This window comes from Vidua macroura, chromosome 3 (assembly GCF_024509145.1).
Source record: "Vidua macroura isolate BioBank_ID:100142 chromosome 3, ASM2450914v1, whole genome shotgun sequence".
NCBI lineage: Eukaryota > Metazoa > Chordata > Aves > Passeriformes > Viduidae > Vidua > Vidua macroura.
Genome location: NC_071573.1, coordinates 51,004,853 through 51,023,813, shown reverse-complemented (window position 1 = coordinate 51,023,813; position 18,961 = coordinate 51,004,853). Strand labels below are relative to the sequence as shown.

At 37.8% G+C, this 18,961-nt stretch overlaps 1 protein-coding gene across 1 annotated transcript in view; it reads left to right on the top strand.

The window, feature by feature from the left end:
• Nucleotides 1–18,961, top strand: part of MAP3K5 (mitogen-activated protein kinase kinase kinase 5) — a 101,589-nt gene that overhangs the window by 74,198 nt on the left and 8,430 nt on the right. Inside the window, exons 15-26 of the mRNA XM_053972530.1 lie at nt 91–172; nt 1,622–1,755; nt 5,674–5,801; nt 6,741–6,877; nt 7,490–7,595; nt 8,564–8,721; nt 9,197–9,374; nt 10,193–10,213; nt 11,307–11,484; nt 11,570–11,738; nt 14,602–14,787; nt 18,256–18,361. Of these exons, the coding sequence (XP_053828505.1) occupies nt 91–172; nt 1,622–1,755; nt 5,674–5,801; nt 6,741–6,877; nt 7,490–7,595; nt 8,564–8,721; nt 9,197–9,374; nt 10,193–10,213; nt 11,307–11,484; nt 11,570–11,738; nt 14,602–14,787; nt 18,256–18,361 (1,583 nt within the window). The remainder of the gene's footprint in view (nt 1–90; nt 173–1,621; nt 1,756–5,673; nt 5,802–6,740; nt 6,878–7,489; nt 7,596–8,563; nt 8,722–9,196; nt 9,375–10,192; nt 10,214–11,306; nt 11,485–11,569; nt 11,739–14,601; nt 14,788–18,255; nt 18,362–18,961) is intronic.

Here is an 18,961-nt window from a genome sequence, read left to right as displayed (position 1 = left end):
TGGTCCCTTTTTACTTTGTTCCTATACTGTCTCAAGTTACTGTCTCAAGTGTGTGTTTGCTTTTTTCCCCTCTCCTTTTTTTTGGTACAGATTTTTTGACATGGTGAACAGTATCACTGAAGAAATGGGGAAGACTACAGAGGAAGGGGAATGTGATGGAGACTCTCTAGAGGTATTCATACTTTTTTTTTTCTCCCAACATACAAAATTATGGGCTTCTAGTATAGCACTTCACTAAGTAAATGATTCATTCAATTTCCAGGGATTAGTGAAGTTAATTAGTGAAGTTACTGTTTAAGCTGTGTTCTCACCTGGAGTTTTATTTGAACACACACACATAGCTAGGGAGTACCAGGCTATTGGGTGCAATGCAGCTCTTAAGGTGTTTAAGCCTTCCTTGAGGTGGCAGGGAGCAGAATAGAATACATAAGCTCCTGTCCTATCACATGAAAATCTGGTGTCTTGAAGCTCTAGAGACATCCATAACTAACTGAGAGAGCCAGTGCTGTGTAATGAATACAGACAGCCCCCTGTCCCACTTATGATGTTGGCATTTTGTAACACATTTATAACACATTTTATAACATTCTCTCTCTGAAATTGGAGACTGAACAAAGGGAAACCACTGGGGTGACTTGTGGCAGGGAAAAAGAGCCTCTCTTGCGAACCTTAGGGTACCTGTTTGTTTATTTTAGCAAAAAGAAAAGTGGTGGGTGACTTGATTACAGTGGATAAGTATTTTTGCAGGAAAAATAGCAATGTGCTAATGGTCTCTTTAATCTGTTGAATAAAAATGTAATTTCATAATGACAACAAAAAAATTGAATTAAGAGGCATGACAACCATGAGAATAACTCATTGTTGAAGCAAACTACTAAAAGAAGTTGTGGATTCTTTCTTTTATTAAAAAGATAGCTGTGTTTATATGGAAGAAAATAAAAAATAATTTAACTAGGCCTAAGCTACTGGGTTTAGCACAGGAGTGAGCTTGTGAAATTCTATGTCTATGTTACACAAGAGGACACATCGGTAATCTCTCTAACAAATGTTTTTGGGCTGGCCTTAGAGTCTTTGAAATTCAAACTCAGCCGAAACCACGCTCAATGCACTGCAGTGCTGACTAACCTCCATTGGCACAGTCTGCTGGCAGACCTGGCAGTGTCAGAACTGAGGCTGTGCTGGTTTTGGAAGCCGTGGGGAGGTCAGGAGAGCCCCTGGGAGGAATGAAGCGTGTCCTGCCTTGCTCCCGGCGCCCGAACAGGAGCCAGGCTCTCCGTCTGGCGCAGAGTGAGTGCCCTCTGTCGTCGGCTCTGGTTGTACAGCTCCTGCTCGCAGAGCTGCGGGAGCTGCTCTCTGAGACACGAGGTGGAACTGCACTGACTGGGTACAGCCCAGCTCAGCTTAACGCCCTTCCCTGAAAAGGCTGCCTCAGGAGCCACTGGGGAAACATCGGTGTGTCTGCACAGTATCCCAGTCGTCATCTTAGAGTGTTTTTTTTTTCATCCTCTGTGTTCTGCAGAAAGCTACTAGCATCTTAGATGCCTTAGTTATGATCACAGGGTCAGACAGAATAAATGTTACCCTTCTGTTCCATTTCATGTCGTTGTTGTTTGCTCTGCAGTATGATTATGAGTATGATGAGAATGGTGAGCGAGTCATTCTGGGAAAAGGAACGTATGGCATTGTGTATGCAGGACGAGATCTGAGCAACCAAGTCAGAATTGCTATTAAAGAAATCCCAGAGAGAGACAGCAGGTATAGTAACTCTGGCTAATTCCAAATTTTGGGCATTACATGATTTCATCATTAATGTGTTCAATCAATTTGCCGATCAAGGAGTGCCTCTTCTCCAAAGCTGTCAATAAATTAGCCTGTCTGTGGTATTTAGTGGTGTTCCCTATCTTTGTAATTAGATGTTTCCAAGTTGTGGAGTAGATTGTGATCACAGTTGAGAATTTTCATGTTTGCTGAGTTTGGTACTAGTGTTTTTTCTTTTAAACCAAACAAAACCAAACAAAAAAATCTGCTGAAGTGCAGAATATTACTTCATACACCTGATGATGAGCCCTATCTACTTAGACATATTCAGGCATGTTCTTATAGAAGACCGATTGAAATTCATTATTTGTGTTGTCCTTTAAAATTTTGGGCCTGAATTGTTGATAAAGACGTTTTTCTATCTTGTTTTTGCACCATTTCTTTTGAAGCCTCATAACATTAAAATAAATCATGTGGAATAATCTCTTTGTAAATTTTTTTTAATGTTGAGTGTCTCTAGGTATGTGTAACCCTCTCTCCTGTATAAAGGTTTACATGTAAGAACCAGGCACTTAATGTCCTTAGTATTTGTGTATCTGAAGTCTTCCAGTCTTCATAGTCTTATGCTATTTTGTATACACAGATTTTCACAAATATTGTGATAAAAGTGATATGAAATCTAAAGAGTTTTCAAGTTAAATTGACTGTATTAAACTGTCAAGCTTAGCTCAGTTTCTTTTTCATGGGTCTGTTGTGTGGGCTTTCCTTTGGTTATTCTGTTCTGACTTGTTTTTTTCCTTTGATGTTTAAAAATTAACACTTCTTAATCTTTTGGAACACATTTATAGATTGGCAAGTCAAATGGAAATATGGTCTAATAATTTTTCCAATCTCATAATCTTTTAAAGATACTACAACTCAGATTATGGAGAGAGGAATCCTTCCATCCTCTATATTGTTATTCCAAATGGAACTTCAATATATGTTGCGATTTCCCAGAAAGTATGCCCTTATTACATAAAACAATCTGTTGACTCAAAATAGTTGCAAGTTTTGTGTATGTTAGAAGAAATTTGCTTGTAACAACTGGGATTAATAGAAAGATAGCCTAAATACAGCAGAAACTACTTCAAAGGAAAAAAATCCAGATTTTTCTTCTCCAATACACATTTTAAAAGAATTTTCAACAGAAAAGATTCAGGTTCAGTGTGCAAAGCATACCACAAAAAGAGATTTTTAGGAAGCTGTTAGTCTTTCATCTGTATGTTTAGAGGCTTACAGAAAGAATTTCAAGTATTATTCTTTTAATAGCAAAGTAAGAAAAATTTCTTAATTTATTTCTGGTTAATTGTAACCTGGTCTTTTCACACTTTGAAAGAAGTCTATAGCAATAAAACAATCTCTGAAGTTAATTTGTATTATTTTATAAGTAAGAATTACCACCTTTTGAATTTGTGAAAAATATTTAAGTTCTGAGTCAGGAAGGGCTGGAAATTAAAATATTTCTATGCAAAAAGCAGTGAGTCTTCAATTTTACTATATGTTGAATAAAAGCTATTGAATAATTTACTTATCAGGAAATGTTAGACTACAGAGACACATTCTCCATTCCAACAAAGAGGAAATCAGGAAGAAAATCCAGGTTAGCTGCTTGAAGGAACAAGCATCTCCTGGAAAACTCAGACACAAAAAAGAAGCCTACAAAGGGTGGAAGCAAGGACACGTAGCCTGGGAGGAATACAGAGAAACTGGATATTGTCTGAGCAGCCAGGGAGCAGGTTAGGAAAGCTAAAGTACCTAACAGAACTAAATCTGGCCAGGGCTGTCAATGGCATAATGAAAACCTTCTGTAAGTGCATGGTGATAAAAGGAAGGCTAGGGAAAATGTGGACCTTCTTCAGGAAGAAACAGGAGGCCTGGTTATCCAGGACATTAGAAGGCTGAGTCTTCAACAATTGCTCCAGCCATACCACCCAAGTCACAGGAGGCAAAGGCAGGGATTGGGAGAATCAAAAACCACCCATTGTAGAAAATCAGGTTTGAGGCCATCTGAGGAACCTGAATATGCACAAGTCCATGGAGCCTGAAGAGTTGCATCCATGGGTTCCCACTGACTGGAAAAGGGAAATAAACCCCTCATTTTTAAAAAGGTAATAAGAAAGACCCAGGGAACTTAATAAAGGTTTCACGTCTAGGCTGATTGTGATCATGGAATAGATCCTTTTAAAAACTCCTAAGGCACATGGAAAAATAATGAGGTGATTGGTGACAACAGACATGGCAACACTAAGGGCAAATCACACCTAACAAATTTGGAGGCCTTCTGTGACAGGGTTACAGCAGTGGCAGATAAGGGAAGCCTTGGATAAAGCCTTGGGCAACTTGGTCTAGTGGAAGATATCCTTGCTCATGTCAGGAGGGTTGGAGCTTTAAAGGCTCTGCCTAACTCCAACCTTTCTATGATGATGATTAAGAATTTTTCTTCATACAATTTAAAGTCTTCTAGTGATTAAGTTCTAAAACAAAAAATACTTAATCCTAGGGAAAAATTTTCTTATGGCTTTACTTTATTTGCAAAATTATTTTGTTGCTCAAGTCTCAGCTGTGCTGTTTAAAAGTGCAGGAAGACAAATTATAATGGTCTTGCTGCTGCTGCTCAGAATTAGTATCTCATTAGCAGAACTCAGGAATACAATCTTTGATTTTGCATTTCTGTGTGACTAACAATGCTGTCAGAATCCTTATAATAATTTGGAGAGGTAAGACATAACTCAAATTAGTTTTTAGTAAACAGACTCAGAGTTGCATAATCATACTTTTTATTAACCAAATAATTATTTTCTGCAACAGTTGTTCTCCAATGGGATTTTCAGATGATCACTTTTTTTTTTCTTTTCCCTACACTTTTTTAAGAGTTCAATCTCCACTAGTAGCTTGATGCTCTTTGAGGGAGTGGTGATAGCTACCTGTGCTAAAAGGCAGTGGAAGCCACAGGTACTTTTCCCATAAAAACCTCAATTGCAAATGCTGCAACTACTTTTCACATTTGGACTGACAGAAGGAGGTCAGTGTCCTTCATCTATTTCAGCTACCCTGAAAGTGTTGCCACAGATGTTAGTGCTTTAGAGAATATAGTTACTAGACTGTCAGCATATTGTCTACATTTTGCCAGAAATACACAGAAAATACACAAAATCTGGCAGCTGACCCACCTCCACGGGAAGTGTTAGGGCAGACTTAAGTTAGGAAGAGTGTCAGAGTGGATCTTATACATCAGCTCAGCACATGAGAGCTCAGCACTAGAGCTGCTGAGCTCTAGTGGTGTTCAACACTGGAGACACATCCTGACTCCAGAAACTTTCTTGCCAAAAAGGTTTTTGGAAAGCATATCTCTAAAAAATACTTTGACTTGGACTAAATTGAATTTGGTGAAATTGCTTTGATCTGTTCTCCTAAATATCTCTCCATTAATGATTTTTGTTTTCTTACTCTGATACCCCATCTAGCCTTCAGCAAAGGCTTCTACTTTAAAATTTAAATGGTGATTCATTTTCATTATTGAAGTGTTTTTATTTATATACTAGCTTTATAGTTTACTAGTTCACTTTGGCACCAATATGAATCCAACCACTTTCACAACTGTTTATTCTCTTGCAGTTAGAGTGGAGTTTATTTTTCAGAAAATAATTTTTTTTTTGCCACGCTCTATGTACGTAACATTTGTAACATTTTGTGTGTATGAATACACAATATGATATCTATTTTGTATATGTTATTTGTATTTACATATGATTACATAATATTTTAGTATGTGCTGGTCACAGCTAGTGTTGTTAAACTCATTTAACAAATACTCATTTTCAATGTAAGCTTTCTTCACTGAGATGAAGAATAAACTGCTTCTTTGCTTTCCAGGTACTCCCAACCTCTGCATGAAGAAATAGCTTTGCATAAGCATCTCAAACATAAGAACATTGTCCAGTATTTAGGTTCTCTTAGTGAGAATGGCTTCATCAAAATATTCATGGAACAGGTGCCAGGTGGTAAGTTTTGGGGGAAGACTGGTTTGGTGGTTGATAGGTTTGTTTGTTTTTTTTAGCATTTTAAAAGTTTTAAAACATATCATAGGGCCATGAGACATATTTCATACAGGTGTAATATTCTACAGCATCTCTTTCTGAAATCAATAGAGAAAACTGTGTGTTCAAACTACTTGAGTAGTTAGATACGGTGTGCTACTGATACATCTCAGATCATTGCTATAGCAGGTGTGCTCCTTTTACCTACAGACCAGTGATGGACTGACCTTGGCTGGATCCCAGGTGCCCACCAAAGCTACTCTGTCACTCTGCTCCTCAGCTGGATAGGGGAGAGAAAATGCAACACAAAGCTCATGGGTCATGATAAGGACAGGGAAAGATCACTCATCAGTTACCTTCACAGGCAAAATAGACTTGACTTGGGGAGACTCATTTAATTCACTGTCAACCCAATCAGAGTAGGGTAATGAGAAATAAAGCCAAATTTTAGGAACATGTTCTCACTACCCCTCCTTTCTTTCTGGGCTTAGATTCACATAGGATTTTCTCTCCCTTCTCCTACCTGTAGTGCAGGGGGATGGGGAAAGTGGTCAATTCACTTAAATTGTCATTCCTTCCTCCTTAAGGGGAGGACTCCTCACTTCCTTACCCTGCTCCAGCACGGATGGGGTCCCTTCCAAGAGAGACAGTCCTCCATGACCTTGTCCAATGGGAGTCCTTCCCATGGGCTTCAGTTCTTTGCAAACTGCCCAGGAGACTCTCTCTTTAATTGCACAGGCCAGTGGTGATGCAAGAAAGCATTTGACTGGAAAGGACTTTGGTTATAGATGAGACTCCTACACTTGGGTTGGGATTGATGCTTGTTGTTACTCTTTTCCTTTGGGAGAGAAAGCAGAATTTAATTGGATTTTTATTCTCACTTTTTGCTCTCCAAAATTACAGGCAGTCTTTCTGCTCTTCTACGATCAAAATGGGGGCCATTAAAAAATAATGAGCAGACAATTGGCTTCTACACCAAGCAGATTCTTGAAGGATTAAAATACCTCCACGATAATCAAATAGTGCATCGAGACATAAAGGTAAGGATTTGCAGAGAATTAAGCCTGATAGTATTATGTAACTGCATAGCCATTTATTTGTTCTGTAATTTAATTTTTTTTTGAAAGCTCTCTGCTATTCTGAACCATGGGTTAGGTAGGTGAACCATTGTTGATTTCAATTTGCACCAACAAAATATCTTGGGTTTTTTTTTTTTTATTTTAGGAAAATTCACATATAGCAACCTAATATGTGATAAAGTAGATACTTCTTTTTCTGTTTTCAAAGACATGACTGAACTTCCATAAAATCTGATCTAAGTGGAGAAGATTATGGATGGTATAATTAGCAAGTTCTTTTCCAAGGAGATTGCAGATGAAAAAGTGCTTGGCTTGTTTTTTTTTAAAAAGCCTTTTTTCCTCTTTTGGTATTCTTTAACTGAACTCCTTCTTGTAAGAGGGGAAATTCACTTTGAGATGAAGATTTTGTTAATGGATTGCATAAGGCAGGAACAGTATTGATTTCTCTTTCATCTCCTCTCTTAAGAAGTCACTTACTTAGTAAAGAGTGCATTGTAGAAACAGGTTCCGCAAAAAGTCTTAGATGAAGGGTCTTCAGAGAAAAATAATTGCTCTGCATGTTCTTTTCCTCAGGGTGATAACGTGCTTATCAACACATACAGTGGAGTGTTAAAGATTTCGGACTTTGGAACTTCAAAGAGACTTGCAGGAATCAATCCCTGTACTGAAACCTTCACTGGTATGTTCCCAGAGGAGATTTTTCTTATCCTTACTCGAACTGTGTATGTAGGGTCAGAATCCACAGATGCTGAACTTTCAGTGACTTCAAATCAGTATAAAAGGTTACTGGAAGAATAACTTTCAGATATATAATCTTAAGCTGTGTGCTGTACTTGTACGCACTGTTCAAAGAAAGTGCTGTTTTGGATGTTCCATTTGTGACATCAAAGTCCTCTACAACAAAAGAGCTGTGTCTCCCCTGTGCTTTGTTTGAATCTGTCTCTTTTGTGTGTGTGGCTTTTTCATCTTGCTGATATTTTCCTTTCATGATTGGCTTCGACATCCTGACTTCATCTCCAGAATCATGTATCTACAGAACCTGTCATTTAGTTTCTCCTTCTGTTTGATAATTTGATTTGGGTGTTAAATCGTCCAGTGGCACTGCATTAAATAGTTATGTAAAATGAGAAGTGACTGTTACTTTAATTCCATCCTTTGCTCTTCCATTGCTTCTGTAAAAGGAACAGAATGCAGGATGATGTGTCAGATTGATTCCCTTACTTCAGAAGAAAATGTTCATCTCACCTACTCTTTTAGGTTAAGATTTCAGGTTTCTCTTCCTTTTCCTCCTGGGTACAATTCAGAGTGCTTTCCCATATTTTAATCTTAAGATATAAAAAAAAAAAAAAATAAATGAAAGCTGTCTCAGATCCTAAGCTCATAGAAACATGTAGTAGTTGTCACTGAAAAGTGATCTCCAGATCAGTAGATGATACCAAATGCTTTTAGCACAAGTATATCTTGAGTAGTATTTTGAGTTTTATAGAAAATGCACATGGAAATGTTTGAATTTTGAATAATAAAAGTGGATTTTTTAACTCTTCTGATATTGCTCACTCCTCAGTCATTTTGTTCGTCTTGTCTTTTAACTATCTATTTGCAGCATTATTACGCCTAAGTAAACAAAAAAGAATATGTTTTAAACAGGTACCCTCCAGTATATGGCACCAGAGATCATAGACAAAGGGCCACGTGGCTATGGGAAGGCTGCAGACATCTGGTCTTTGGGATGCACAATCATTGAGATGGCCACAGGGAAACCCCCATTTTATGAACTGGGGGAACCACAAGCAGCCATGTTTAAGGTCAGACATCTTCTTTGTACAGCTCAGAGTCGTAATTCAAAACATAGGAAATCTAATGACTGTTTTGGAGAATTAGAGGTTGCAAGAAAGGGAGATAAAGGAAGTGCTTGGATTCTGAGGATGTTAAGAACAATAATCTGATTCAGCTGTGTATTTTTGAATAGATTAGTAGAGAGATAGCAGCTATTCAGCAGCCTAGGTGTTTAAGAAAAAAAACAATACCAAACTGAGAAAAAGAAACAGTTTTCTACTTTGTGAACAGCCTCTACTTGAAGCTGTGGGGGTTTTTAAATATAATTGTTTATTCAGTTTGTAACAGTTTGGGTTTTTTTCTCTGAATTAATAAACTAGTTGTATAAAGTTAATATTAAAACCTAAGAATGATATACCACTTCTACTATCTAAACAGTTTTTTGATGTTTTTTAATGTTTGGGGGAAGAACAGTTCAGGCCATTGTTTCTCTATTTTTCTCAGGTGGGGATGTTTAAAATACACCCAGAAATTCCTGAATCAATGTCTGCAGAAGCCAAGGCCTTCATACTGCGTTGCTTTGAACCAGATCCTGATAAACGAGCTTTTGCTCATGAGCTACTGATAGACGAATTCTTGAAGGTTTCAAGCAAGAAAAGAAAGTCTCCTTCAAAGCTCTCAGGTAAGCACTGCTAAATTCAATCTGGAAGTTTCCTCTTGCCCATGGTACTGTTTCCTGGAACTGCTGATTTAGTCTTTAAGATGAACACAGCGGATCTCCATCCCATGTGAATGCTCAGTTGTGGCCTTCTCTATCAGCAGCTTAATGCCGTTGTAGCAGAATTCTGTTATCATGTTGTCACAGAAGTCAATTTATATAAATATTTCTAGTATTTTTAACAGTCTGTGATTTTGTGCAGCTTTTATGGTTGTTGGATTTTTGTTTCATTTTTTCCCTCTTTTTTAATTTGCATACGTTTTCATTGAAAGAATATTTATGGAGAGTATATTTTGTGTATGGTTATAACATACTATTAAATCTCAGTGGAGGTTTCTACATAAGCAAAATTAATCTTTGTCCCATAGCAAATGTGCATACACTGCATTATTTTTATTTCATGAAATTTCATTTCAGGAAATGTTCATTTCCTGTAGTGTTCTAAATTATGGAAAGTAGCAAAGAAGTTTTGAGAGCAGTAATAACATATTCTATTGTGTATGGATATATACTTAGGAAAATATCTTCTGTATAGTTTTAGCATGATACTTAAAGAAAGAAAAACATCAGGTAAAGGAGATGATAGTCGATGATCACTTTTAATGTGGTTTCCACCCCCTCAGAATAAAATTAAATTTCAATAAATTACACTTTAGGAGACTGCAGCCAGGAGAATAGAGATAGTCCATAAAAATGGGAAGTTACCCTTTAGACGGTGCTTATTTTCTCAGTTAATTTCAGCACATTTAACTTTCTTTTTTTTCTTTCCTTTTTTCACACAGTCCTTTCAGCTAACACAAATGGTGAGTTTTAACCTACTTCTCTGTCAAAAACATAACTGTGTAGATAATGTAGTTATCATTAGCTTGTTATAATGTGTCAACACTAAAAAGATGGAAAGAGGAGTGGTCACAATTGTGAAAATAAGTGACCCTTCACTGTTAGGAACATGTAATTCATTGTGCATATCTGAAATACTGTTTTTAATCCTACCAGACTATGGCTTAATTGTCCAGGCAGGTGGGTGATACAGGCTTGTAGGGGTGTGCTGTCGTTTATGAGGACATTTGGTGGAAACCAATGGCTGTTTTATAGTAGCCACCGAGCCAAGGTTTGTGGAGAATGACAACACAGATCTAGTCTAATAAAAATTCGACTAAATTCTATAACTGACAAACCAGAATGCATTTGAGACCCCTTGTCAGACCAGAATACAGGATACTCATCTCTTCCTGGAAATGAACTGGGAGAATGTGGGAGGGAACTGAACACACACATAGTTACCCTCATGCTGAATTGGTATCAAAGTACATTTTGAAATGTGCACATGTGAAACAGATATGAGTAGTTTCTTGCAGTGGTAATGTGTGCTCTGGATTTAAAACTAAAAGTTCTGACTTAACTGCATGTCTATTATTATTAGTAAACGATTATGAATTAATTAACCTCATACAAAGTAATCTGATGAAGAAATGTATCTTATATATGTTATAGTATATATATGTACAAATAGTATATATATATAAATATATATTTATATGCACCCATAAAATTAATATCTCAGAAGGTGCTTGGACAACTTGCCCTATAGAAACATTTTCTTTCTGCTGGAAGTCATGATAGGAGATGCACGCTCACTTCAGTGTTGAAGTTCTGTGAGTGAACTTAGAAGAAGCCCAGCATTTCCATCTTTCAGGAATAAAAACATACCTGAAAGATAGCTCTATTCCAGATGAAAAAGCTTTAGGAGTTTTTTTGACAATTTTTCTCTAATATTTTGTGTTGGTGTGTGGGAAGGCTGGAGTTTTTCTGTCTCCTCTGAAAAAAAAAAATCTTCACTTCAAAACTCTTACGGTATTATTAAATTCTAATTTCTGAATATTCCTATACAAATAGAGTATCTTCGGAGCATATCCTTACCTGTCCCTGTTCTGGTGGAAGATACAAGTAGCAGCAGTGAATATGGTTCTGTCTCACCTGATACAGAATTAAAAATTGATCCATTCTCTTTCAAAACAAGAGCCAAATCCTGTGGAGAAAAAGAAGGGAAGGGAATCCGGTCCCTTTTTCTGAGGTAAAGAGCTACCTGACATTAGATTACGAATGCGTGCATTCGGATGGTTTTTGTAATGTTTCTTTTCACTGTGTCTTTCATTCAGCATCCCAGATGAACATTTTGAGGATCACAGTGCACCTCCTTCACCTGAAGAGAAAGATTCTGGGTTTTTCATGCTGAAGAAGGACAGTGAAAGGAGAGCCACCCTCCACAGAATATTAACTGAGGACCAAGAGCAGGTAGTGAGGAACCTGATGGAAGCTTTGACTCAGGTAATTTCAGAGGGCAGCAAGAATTTTATGGAATTCTAAGACTTCTTTGCACTTACCTGGAGCTCTTGAAATTAAACATAGTAAAGCAATTAGAAATTAAGTTTGATTAAACTAGAAAGCATACACCATGTAAGCTTTCACAGTTACTGTTTTATTTGGGCTATTAAAAACAGGCTTTGAAATTGTTCAAGATGCATTACATATGCCTTTTCTGTTTGTAATTACTATGAATATAACTGGTATTACTACTGGCAAGACAACAGAAAAACATGTTTTCATGATACTCTATTTTGCCAGTGCTTTTCAAATTTGAGTAACTGAGTCAGGCCTAGTCATATAAGGTAGATGATATCCAGGAGTGGATTATCTTGACCCCCTTTTAAAGCTCTATTTTCTGACTGACTGGTTTGACAGAGGGAGGTTTATGTCATTTGGCCTGCTCTGGCCTTATGTTAGGCTATTGTGTAGAAAAAATGGGGCTGATGGATGCACCATTGCCTTCTAGCCAACAGCTATAACAGGGGAAAGAGGGGGCTAGGGAGAAAACAAATTGCAGCTATTCTTCAGTGCAGTCAGGAGCACCTATGGAGGGAAGATGTAGTAATTGTGAGAGCTACAGCAAACAACAAAATAATTGCAGAATGACCTTTTGGCACTCTTTTGTGGGGATGATTCATTATGATGGTGTAGCAGTTCAGAACCACACTGAAGAAATACCAGATCATGACCACACTGCTAAGTGTTGCAACACTGTAATCGGATGACCGGATATTGTGTTCTTGTTTGCGTGTGTGTTAGTAGTTAATTGATTCACTTCATTCTCAAGGCAAAGTATTACTGGTCTAAAACATTTGTATAAAGCATGACAACTCATCTTCTAAAGACGCTAGTGTTTAGAAGGATGCAAACCAATATGATTATTATGCATGTACTACAGTTATTGTAATTGGAAATGGGTGCCATGCAAATGAAAACAGCTTCTAACTGTTGGGAGGGCGGAGAGAGTAACCCACAGTTATCCTGGTAACTACAGAAAATGTTAAAAGATAAGGCAGTGAGAAAAACATATGTGATCTGTGCTTTGCGAGAGTGTTGCTCTAACAGACACAGTTTTTGCATGTGTATGTAAGTAATAATCAGTGATTGTGAGAGGCTGAAACTCAATCACAAATCCCAGAGAGTGTGCTCAGTGTTTCATGCCTTTCTCAGCTTGGGGTGGAACAGCCTGAGAGAGAAGCAGAGACACAGAATTTTAAAGCCAAAGAGTTCAAAGCTCATGTTCATGTGACTGGCTGCTCTTCGAAGGGATGCTGAGCTCTGACTCCCAAAGACTATTTTCTCCCTTGAGAAATGCAAGAAATTACTAATAGAACAAGCCTGGCTTGCTTGTTAGGCCTCGTCAGGGTTTAGGATTTCATAGAGTTTTTCTCTTCACAAACACTTTCCACAAGAAAGGTTTCAGCAAAGTCATTGGGTTTGAGGGCTAGGGGAGGAGAATGCCCCTCACAAAATGGGTCACTATTTCTAATTAGCAAGTCATACTGCTCCTCCTGTCCCCATAGTGCCTAGTGCCTTGGTGGACTTGGATCTTCTAGTCCAGGGCTACAGTGAGCATTTACCTATCTGCCCTAATAGCTTTTTAATTATTTACCTAAAAGGAAGAATGGCTACTGCAGAACAGTGAGAGATCCACTCCTGCACAGAAAATCATCAGCTGAATTCTTCAAAGCAGATCAAGATCACAGGCTAGGATCTTTGGTCTCAGGTGGATGTTTTAGACAGTGGTATCTTTGACTGCTCTAGAACTTTAGCTTTTTTTAAAGTTTCTTTTTCAATAAAATCATCGTTGTTTCATCCTGATCAGAATTAATTGACTATAGTTAAAAGCTCAGTGTTACTGGCAAACAAGAGTTCTTGGTGTCTGGCCAGCCCATAACATTCATGGCATAAAACCGGGAACTGCAGTAGAACCAAACACCATATGTCCTTCTTTTACAGAAACCAATGTTAGATATCCTTAGTCTATATAAATATTTACTTTAATTCCTTCAGAATAAGCATCTAATACTTCATGTTGAACTACAACTCTGGCTTAATTTAAGATCTGGCTTTGAAATTCGCATTTAGTTGGCATAACTACTTATAAGAGCAAATACAGAGCTTTGCTTCCTAGTTACTCTAGGCTGATTATTCTGATGAATGCTTTTGAGCTTTCGCTCCTTTGGTAGCTCATGCAAAAACACAAAAGCTTTTAAAAATAGGCAAATGAATATTTATACTAGAAAGTTGAGATCTTTGTAGACTCGCTTTAAGAACAGCTAAGAGTAGAAGTTCTGTATTAAGGGAAATTAGGAAATTACATAAGAAACAACCAGTCCCTTTGTGAGCCTCCTGCATAACTTTGACTAATCTCTTCTTATAAATGCTGCCGTAGGACTTTGCACATTGTTTCTGAGAGGCACCCAGAAATTAGAAGCACTGCAAAGTATGTGTGTGTTTGCAGTTATGAGTAATCTGTAGTATCCAGTGCACAGTACTTTTATTCATATCTTTATTCATTGCTACAAAGACACATACACACTACAGTGTGCACACATTCTTCAGCATCTGGTGGAAAGTGAAGTCAACTACTTGTTCAATGAGTACCTACCTGAGTCACCAGAGAGCTCAGCCCCAGAGCTCTGTGCTGCTGCAGTTATGCTGCCACCAGCCCCTGACCTGCAACTGCACCTTTCCCTTAACCATAGCAGCAGAGTTTCTGAAAACCCATATTGCCAGCTGACATTATTGACTGAAGTCCTTCTGGATGTATGTTTCAAAAGATGACTATCAATACTATTTCTTTTCCTCTCTCTTCTGCCAGGGAGCTGAAGAACCCAAGCTAAAATGGGAACATATCACAACACTTGTTTCCAGCCTCAGAGAGTTTGTACGGTCCACTGATCGCAAAATCATCGCAACCACACTTTCAAAATTGAAGCTGGAGTTGGACTTTGACAGCCATGGTATCAGTCAAGTGCAGCTTGTGCTGTTTGGTTTTCAAGATGCTGTAAGTTGTCATTTTTACTAAGAAATTTGTGCACCTAAACTGAAAATAACTAAACAAATCCGGACCAAAGAGAACTTGTTTAACTTCTACCCAGAGCTGCTGAAACAATAATATTTGAGGGCTTTGAAACTGTAGTGGCAAAATCTGAACCCACATCAGTGACTTGGTTTGGTTGCCTTGAGATCCTTTGGCAGGACACAGACCCTGAACACTACTGAGATCTTGCTGATTAAAGATATAGAAAGTTCAGAATAATTGTGTGAATATTGTGTCATAATAGTAAGGCAGGAAAGCCTTTTTTTAAAATCTCATTTTGGAAAGTTTTCTGGATACTAAGACTAACAATGAATGTCAGGTTTATCCTACACAAATGCAGATCTCTTCAACTTCTCTTACAAGCATTGCCCTCCATAGTAGTCTGTCTACCTTGTAATACTGTATTGAATTCTTATTTTAGTATTTTTGATTAGCAGCAGATTTCTGCCAAACTAGAAATTTTTATTTCCAAATATAATAAGCAGAATAGGGCGGAATTAAAATTGTTACTTTTCTACCAATAATATATGCAAGATTTATCATCTCCTACATTGAGCAACCAAACTGCTTGGGTAGTCTTTAAATAGCTAGTTTACAAACAGCAAATATTTTCCTAAGGAATATATTTAAGTGTTGGTTCACAAGCAGTTAGGCTTAATGATTAAGATGAATAATGAACATGGGAGGGTGCAGCTGTGCTGAGTATCACTTGTCCGGACTGAAGTCATGTAGTAAAAATGAAATGACAATTCAGGTAGGTATTTGAGGTGGATGATTCTTTTAGAATTCAAACCTGGGGCACTCAGACAAGTAGAAGAGCTGTCAGGAAGGATGGCATAGCATGTAAACTGTTGCATAGACTACACTAACATTATTAGATGCTTTTATAAAAAAAAAGTGTTAAATGAATCTGTGAAAGAGATGTTTCTACAAATCAAAAGTTTTCTCTTCGATTCTTTTGAATATGCTTTCAGCTCTCTATTAACCTCATATTGATATTCTTTTGATACTGGAAGAGAAAAAACAAGCATATAAGGTCAAGAAAACAGTGGAGGGGGTAATAGTACAAATATTTGTATTGGTGTTCTGATAGAGATGTTGCTGGGCATCAGTTGTTTGGTAGTAATTGCCTGGGTTGTAGTCTTACCAGTAAAAAATTCATTTTCTGTTAACTTCATAATTACAAGTTGCTGTTTTTTAACTGATGTCTCTTTCATTACTATCTATTATTTAAGTAAACCCACAGAAAGGTAAAACCTTGCTTTATATGTGTGCGATCTTAATTCTTTTGGCCATACAATAGATTTCTATAGTACTACATGGAAATCCAGGACAGTATCAAGACCTCAGATGCTGCAGAGACTGAGGTACTGCTAAAAGTGAGGGAAAGTAGTTCCCTTGCTCTTGGTACTTAATAAGGTGATCTTAGGTTACAGTGTTTAATAATCACAACATCCTTATCAGACCAACCAAGAAAAAGTAATTTTGTGATGTAATATAAATAACTAAATCACATTACTATGGATGGTTGTGATCTTGACAAAGTTAGATTATGTTTCTTCAGTTCTCAATAAAGCTAGACTTAGTTAAACATGTCACTGTCTTGGTAGCAGTCAGTTTGGGAAAGTGCAAAATGCTCATACAGGGGAGTTATGCTGCCTCAGAGGGCAGTGGGCAAGTCTTTGGGGCAGCTGCTGTCCAGGTGTCAGGCCCAAGGCAGGCTCCCCTGGCACTGCTGACAGCTCTCCGAATCCAAACACAGTGTCCAAGTGCCATCTCGTGGCCACTGGCAATAGAATTGAGCAGACATAGGTACTGCTGCGCTGGGTTGACCCTGGCTGGCAGGTAGAGGAAAGCCCCTACCCAGTCACTCATTCACTCCGTCCCAACAGGAAGAGGGAGAGAATTGGAAGGACGAAAAGTGAGAAAATTTGTGGGTCAAAATAAAGATTGTCAAATAAGTGAAAGGGGGGAAAAAAGCTCATAAGTGTTGCAAAAGCAGTCAGTCACCAACAGCAGAATAGTGCCCAGCCAATCCCTGAGCAACAGCTCCTTTGGAAAAAGTAGCCTCTCATTTATTGCCGAGCATGAGCTTATATGGAAGGGAATATTTCCTAGGTCAGCAGTGCCAGCTGTGCCAGCCATATGCCCCTGCAGCCTTTAGTCCACCCACAGCCCCTTTGCTGCTGGGGCAGTGTAAGAAACAGAGGCAGCCTTGACAGCATGTCAGCTTTGCTCAGCAGGAGCTGAAACAAGTGTGTGTTATCAAGGCTGTTTTAGTCACAGTCTGAAACATAGCACCATGTGGACTGCTGTGAAAGAAATTAACTCCATCCCAACCAAAGCCAGTGCAGGTATCTGTATAAATTACTGCATTACTGAATACTCTTCATTTTTAGCAGTGAAAATAGTAGGAATAATAACTTTTACATACCCTCTGAAGGCATCATTTGTGTAACTTCAGTCATTTTTTAGAGAAAGGTTATCACAATATGAGGAAATTGAACTAATCCCTTTTATAGGAAGAGTGAAGTATTTTTTTGCCACTTTTTTCATAATCAATAGTTGCTCTTTTTTTTATAATGCTGTAACCTGATAATTTTGTAAATACAGTTATATTTGTTGCTTCCTGCAACTGTTTAAGTTCTGCTCTTGCTTTGTTGCTTTGGATTGCTTCTGTGCCTGGAAAACAGCACTGAATCTTGTGCTATTGCTGCTTACTGTTGGCTAGGCATTTCCGTGTCATTTGGGAGCTGGAAAACAGTTCCATGAGGTAGAGAAGTTTGTGCAAGTGACATGGAGCATCCATAGAGGCATCTGAGAACATGGCTAAAAGTAGTTTGTAAGCAGGCCTGTAGGCAATTAGGAGCAGCCCAGTGTAGAAAACCGTCAGATTGTACAAAGTAAGAAGTAGAAGGAAAGAGAAAATGGTACAGCACGCAAATGAAGTTCCCTAATTGTTTAAACTAACATTAATTAACTAGTTTCAGAATTAAGTAGGAGCAGCATTACATTAGTTCTTTGATAGCTCCTACAATTGTACTTTATAAAATAGACAGGTAGTGCTCAGAGCAAGCAGTAAAAGTGATGCCAAAAAAAGTAACAAGATTAATTAGCTTCAGCTACAAGCCTTTCATACCATAGTCCTTGTTATTTGCCTTGCTTGCATTCTTTTTAAGTTTCTCTCCACAGCCATGAAGGTTAAGTATCACAGCCATCAACAGTCACCTAACACAGGAACCAGTACTTAATGAAAAATACAACACATTGCATGACTTATAATAAAATGGATAAAGTTGATAACGTTGCTATCAAGAAATAATTGTAATAAACTGCTCAGATACATCTAGAAGTTTAAACACTTTATATGTCATATATTCTCATTTTAAGTTGTGGGGTATGTAATATCTGAACTGAATTTTCTCTCACTAGGTCAATAAAGTTCTCCGAAATCATAATATTAAGCCACATTGGATGTTTGCACTGGACAGCATAATCAGAAAAGCTGTGCAGACTGCTATTACAATTCTGGTCCCAGGTGAGTCATTCTTAATACTCAGCAAATGTTTATCAGCTGATCTCTTTAAATATGCTTTAGAGTTGTGATTATGATGCTTCACTTAAGATTTTGAAACCAGCAGTGGCTTTTTTCCTGTTCACTGTCTGTTTTGCAATTCAGAAACGAATCTGTGTATTACTCAAGCTATGTTGGAAAGCACCTTCCCAGAATGTGTAATCTAAATTATTCTGCAACACAGTGAGTAGTAGTAGGTTAAGGTGCTCTGGGACCTAATTTTTTGAGGTGCAAAATGTTGCCTATTGCTTATGGTCAGAAGCTATCTTAAAAAACCCCAAAAAGCCAACAAACCCAAAAAACCCGAACAACCCCAAACCCTTGGTTTGAAACTTGCCAAAACTAAACAAACAGGTCCGCAGTGCCTGCAGTTTGTACATTGTATTTTAAATGTGGAATTAGAATGTATGGCTTCACTGAGGGAAGGAGTCTGTTTAGATGAAACTGTAGCCCATTCTGTTACTTCTCTACCTATTTCCAAATTTAGTTTTTCTGCTTCTTCTTAACTTCTAATGCTGGAATTAATGGTGATATTTTCAAATATGTAATTTAATGCTTTAAGTT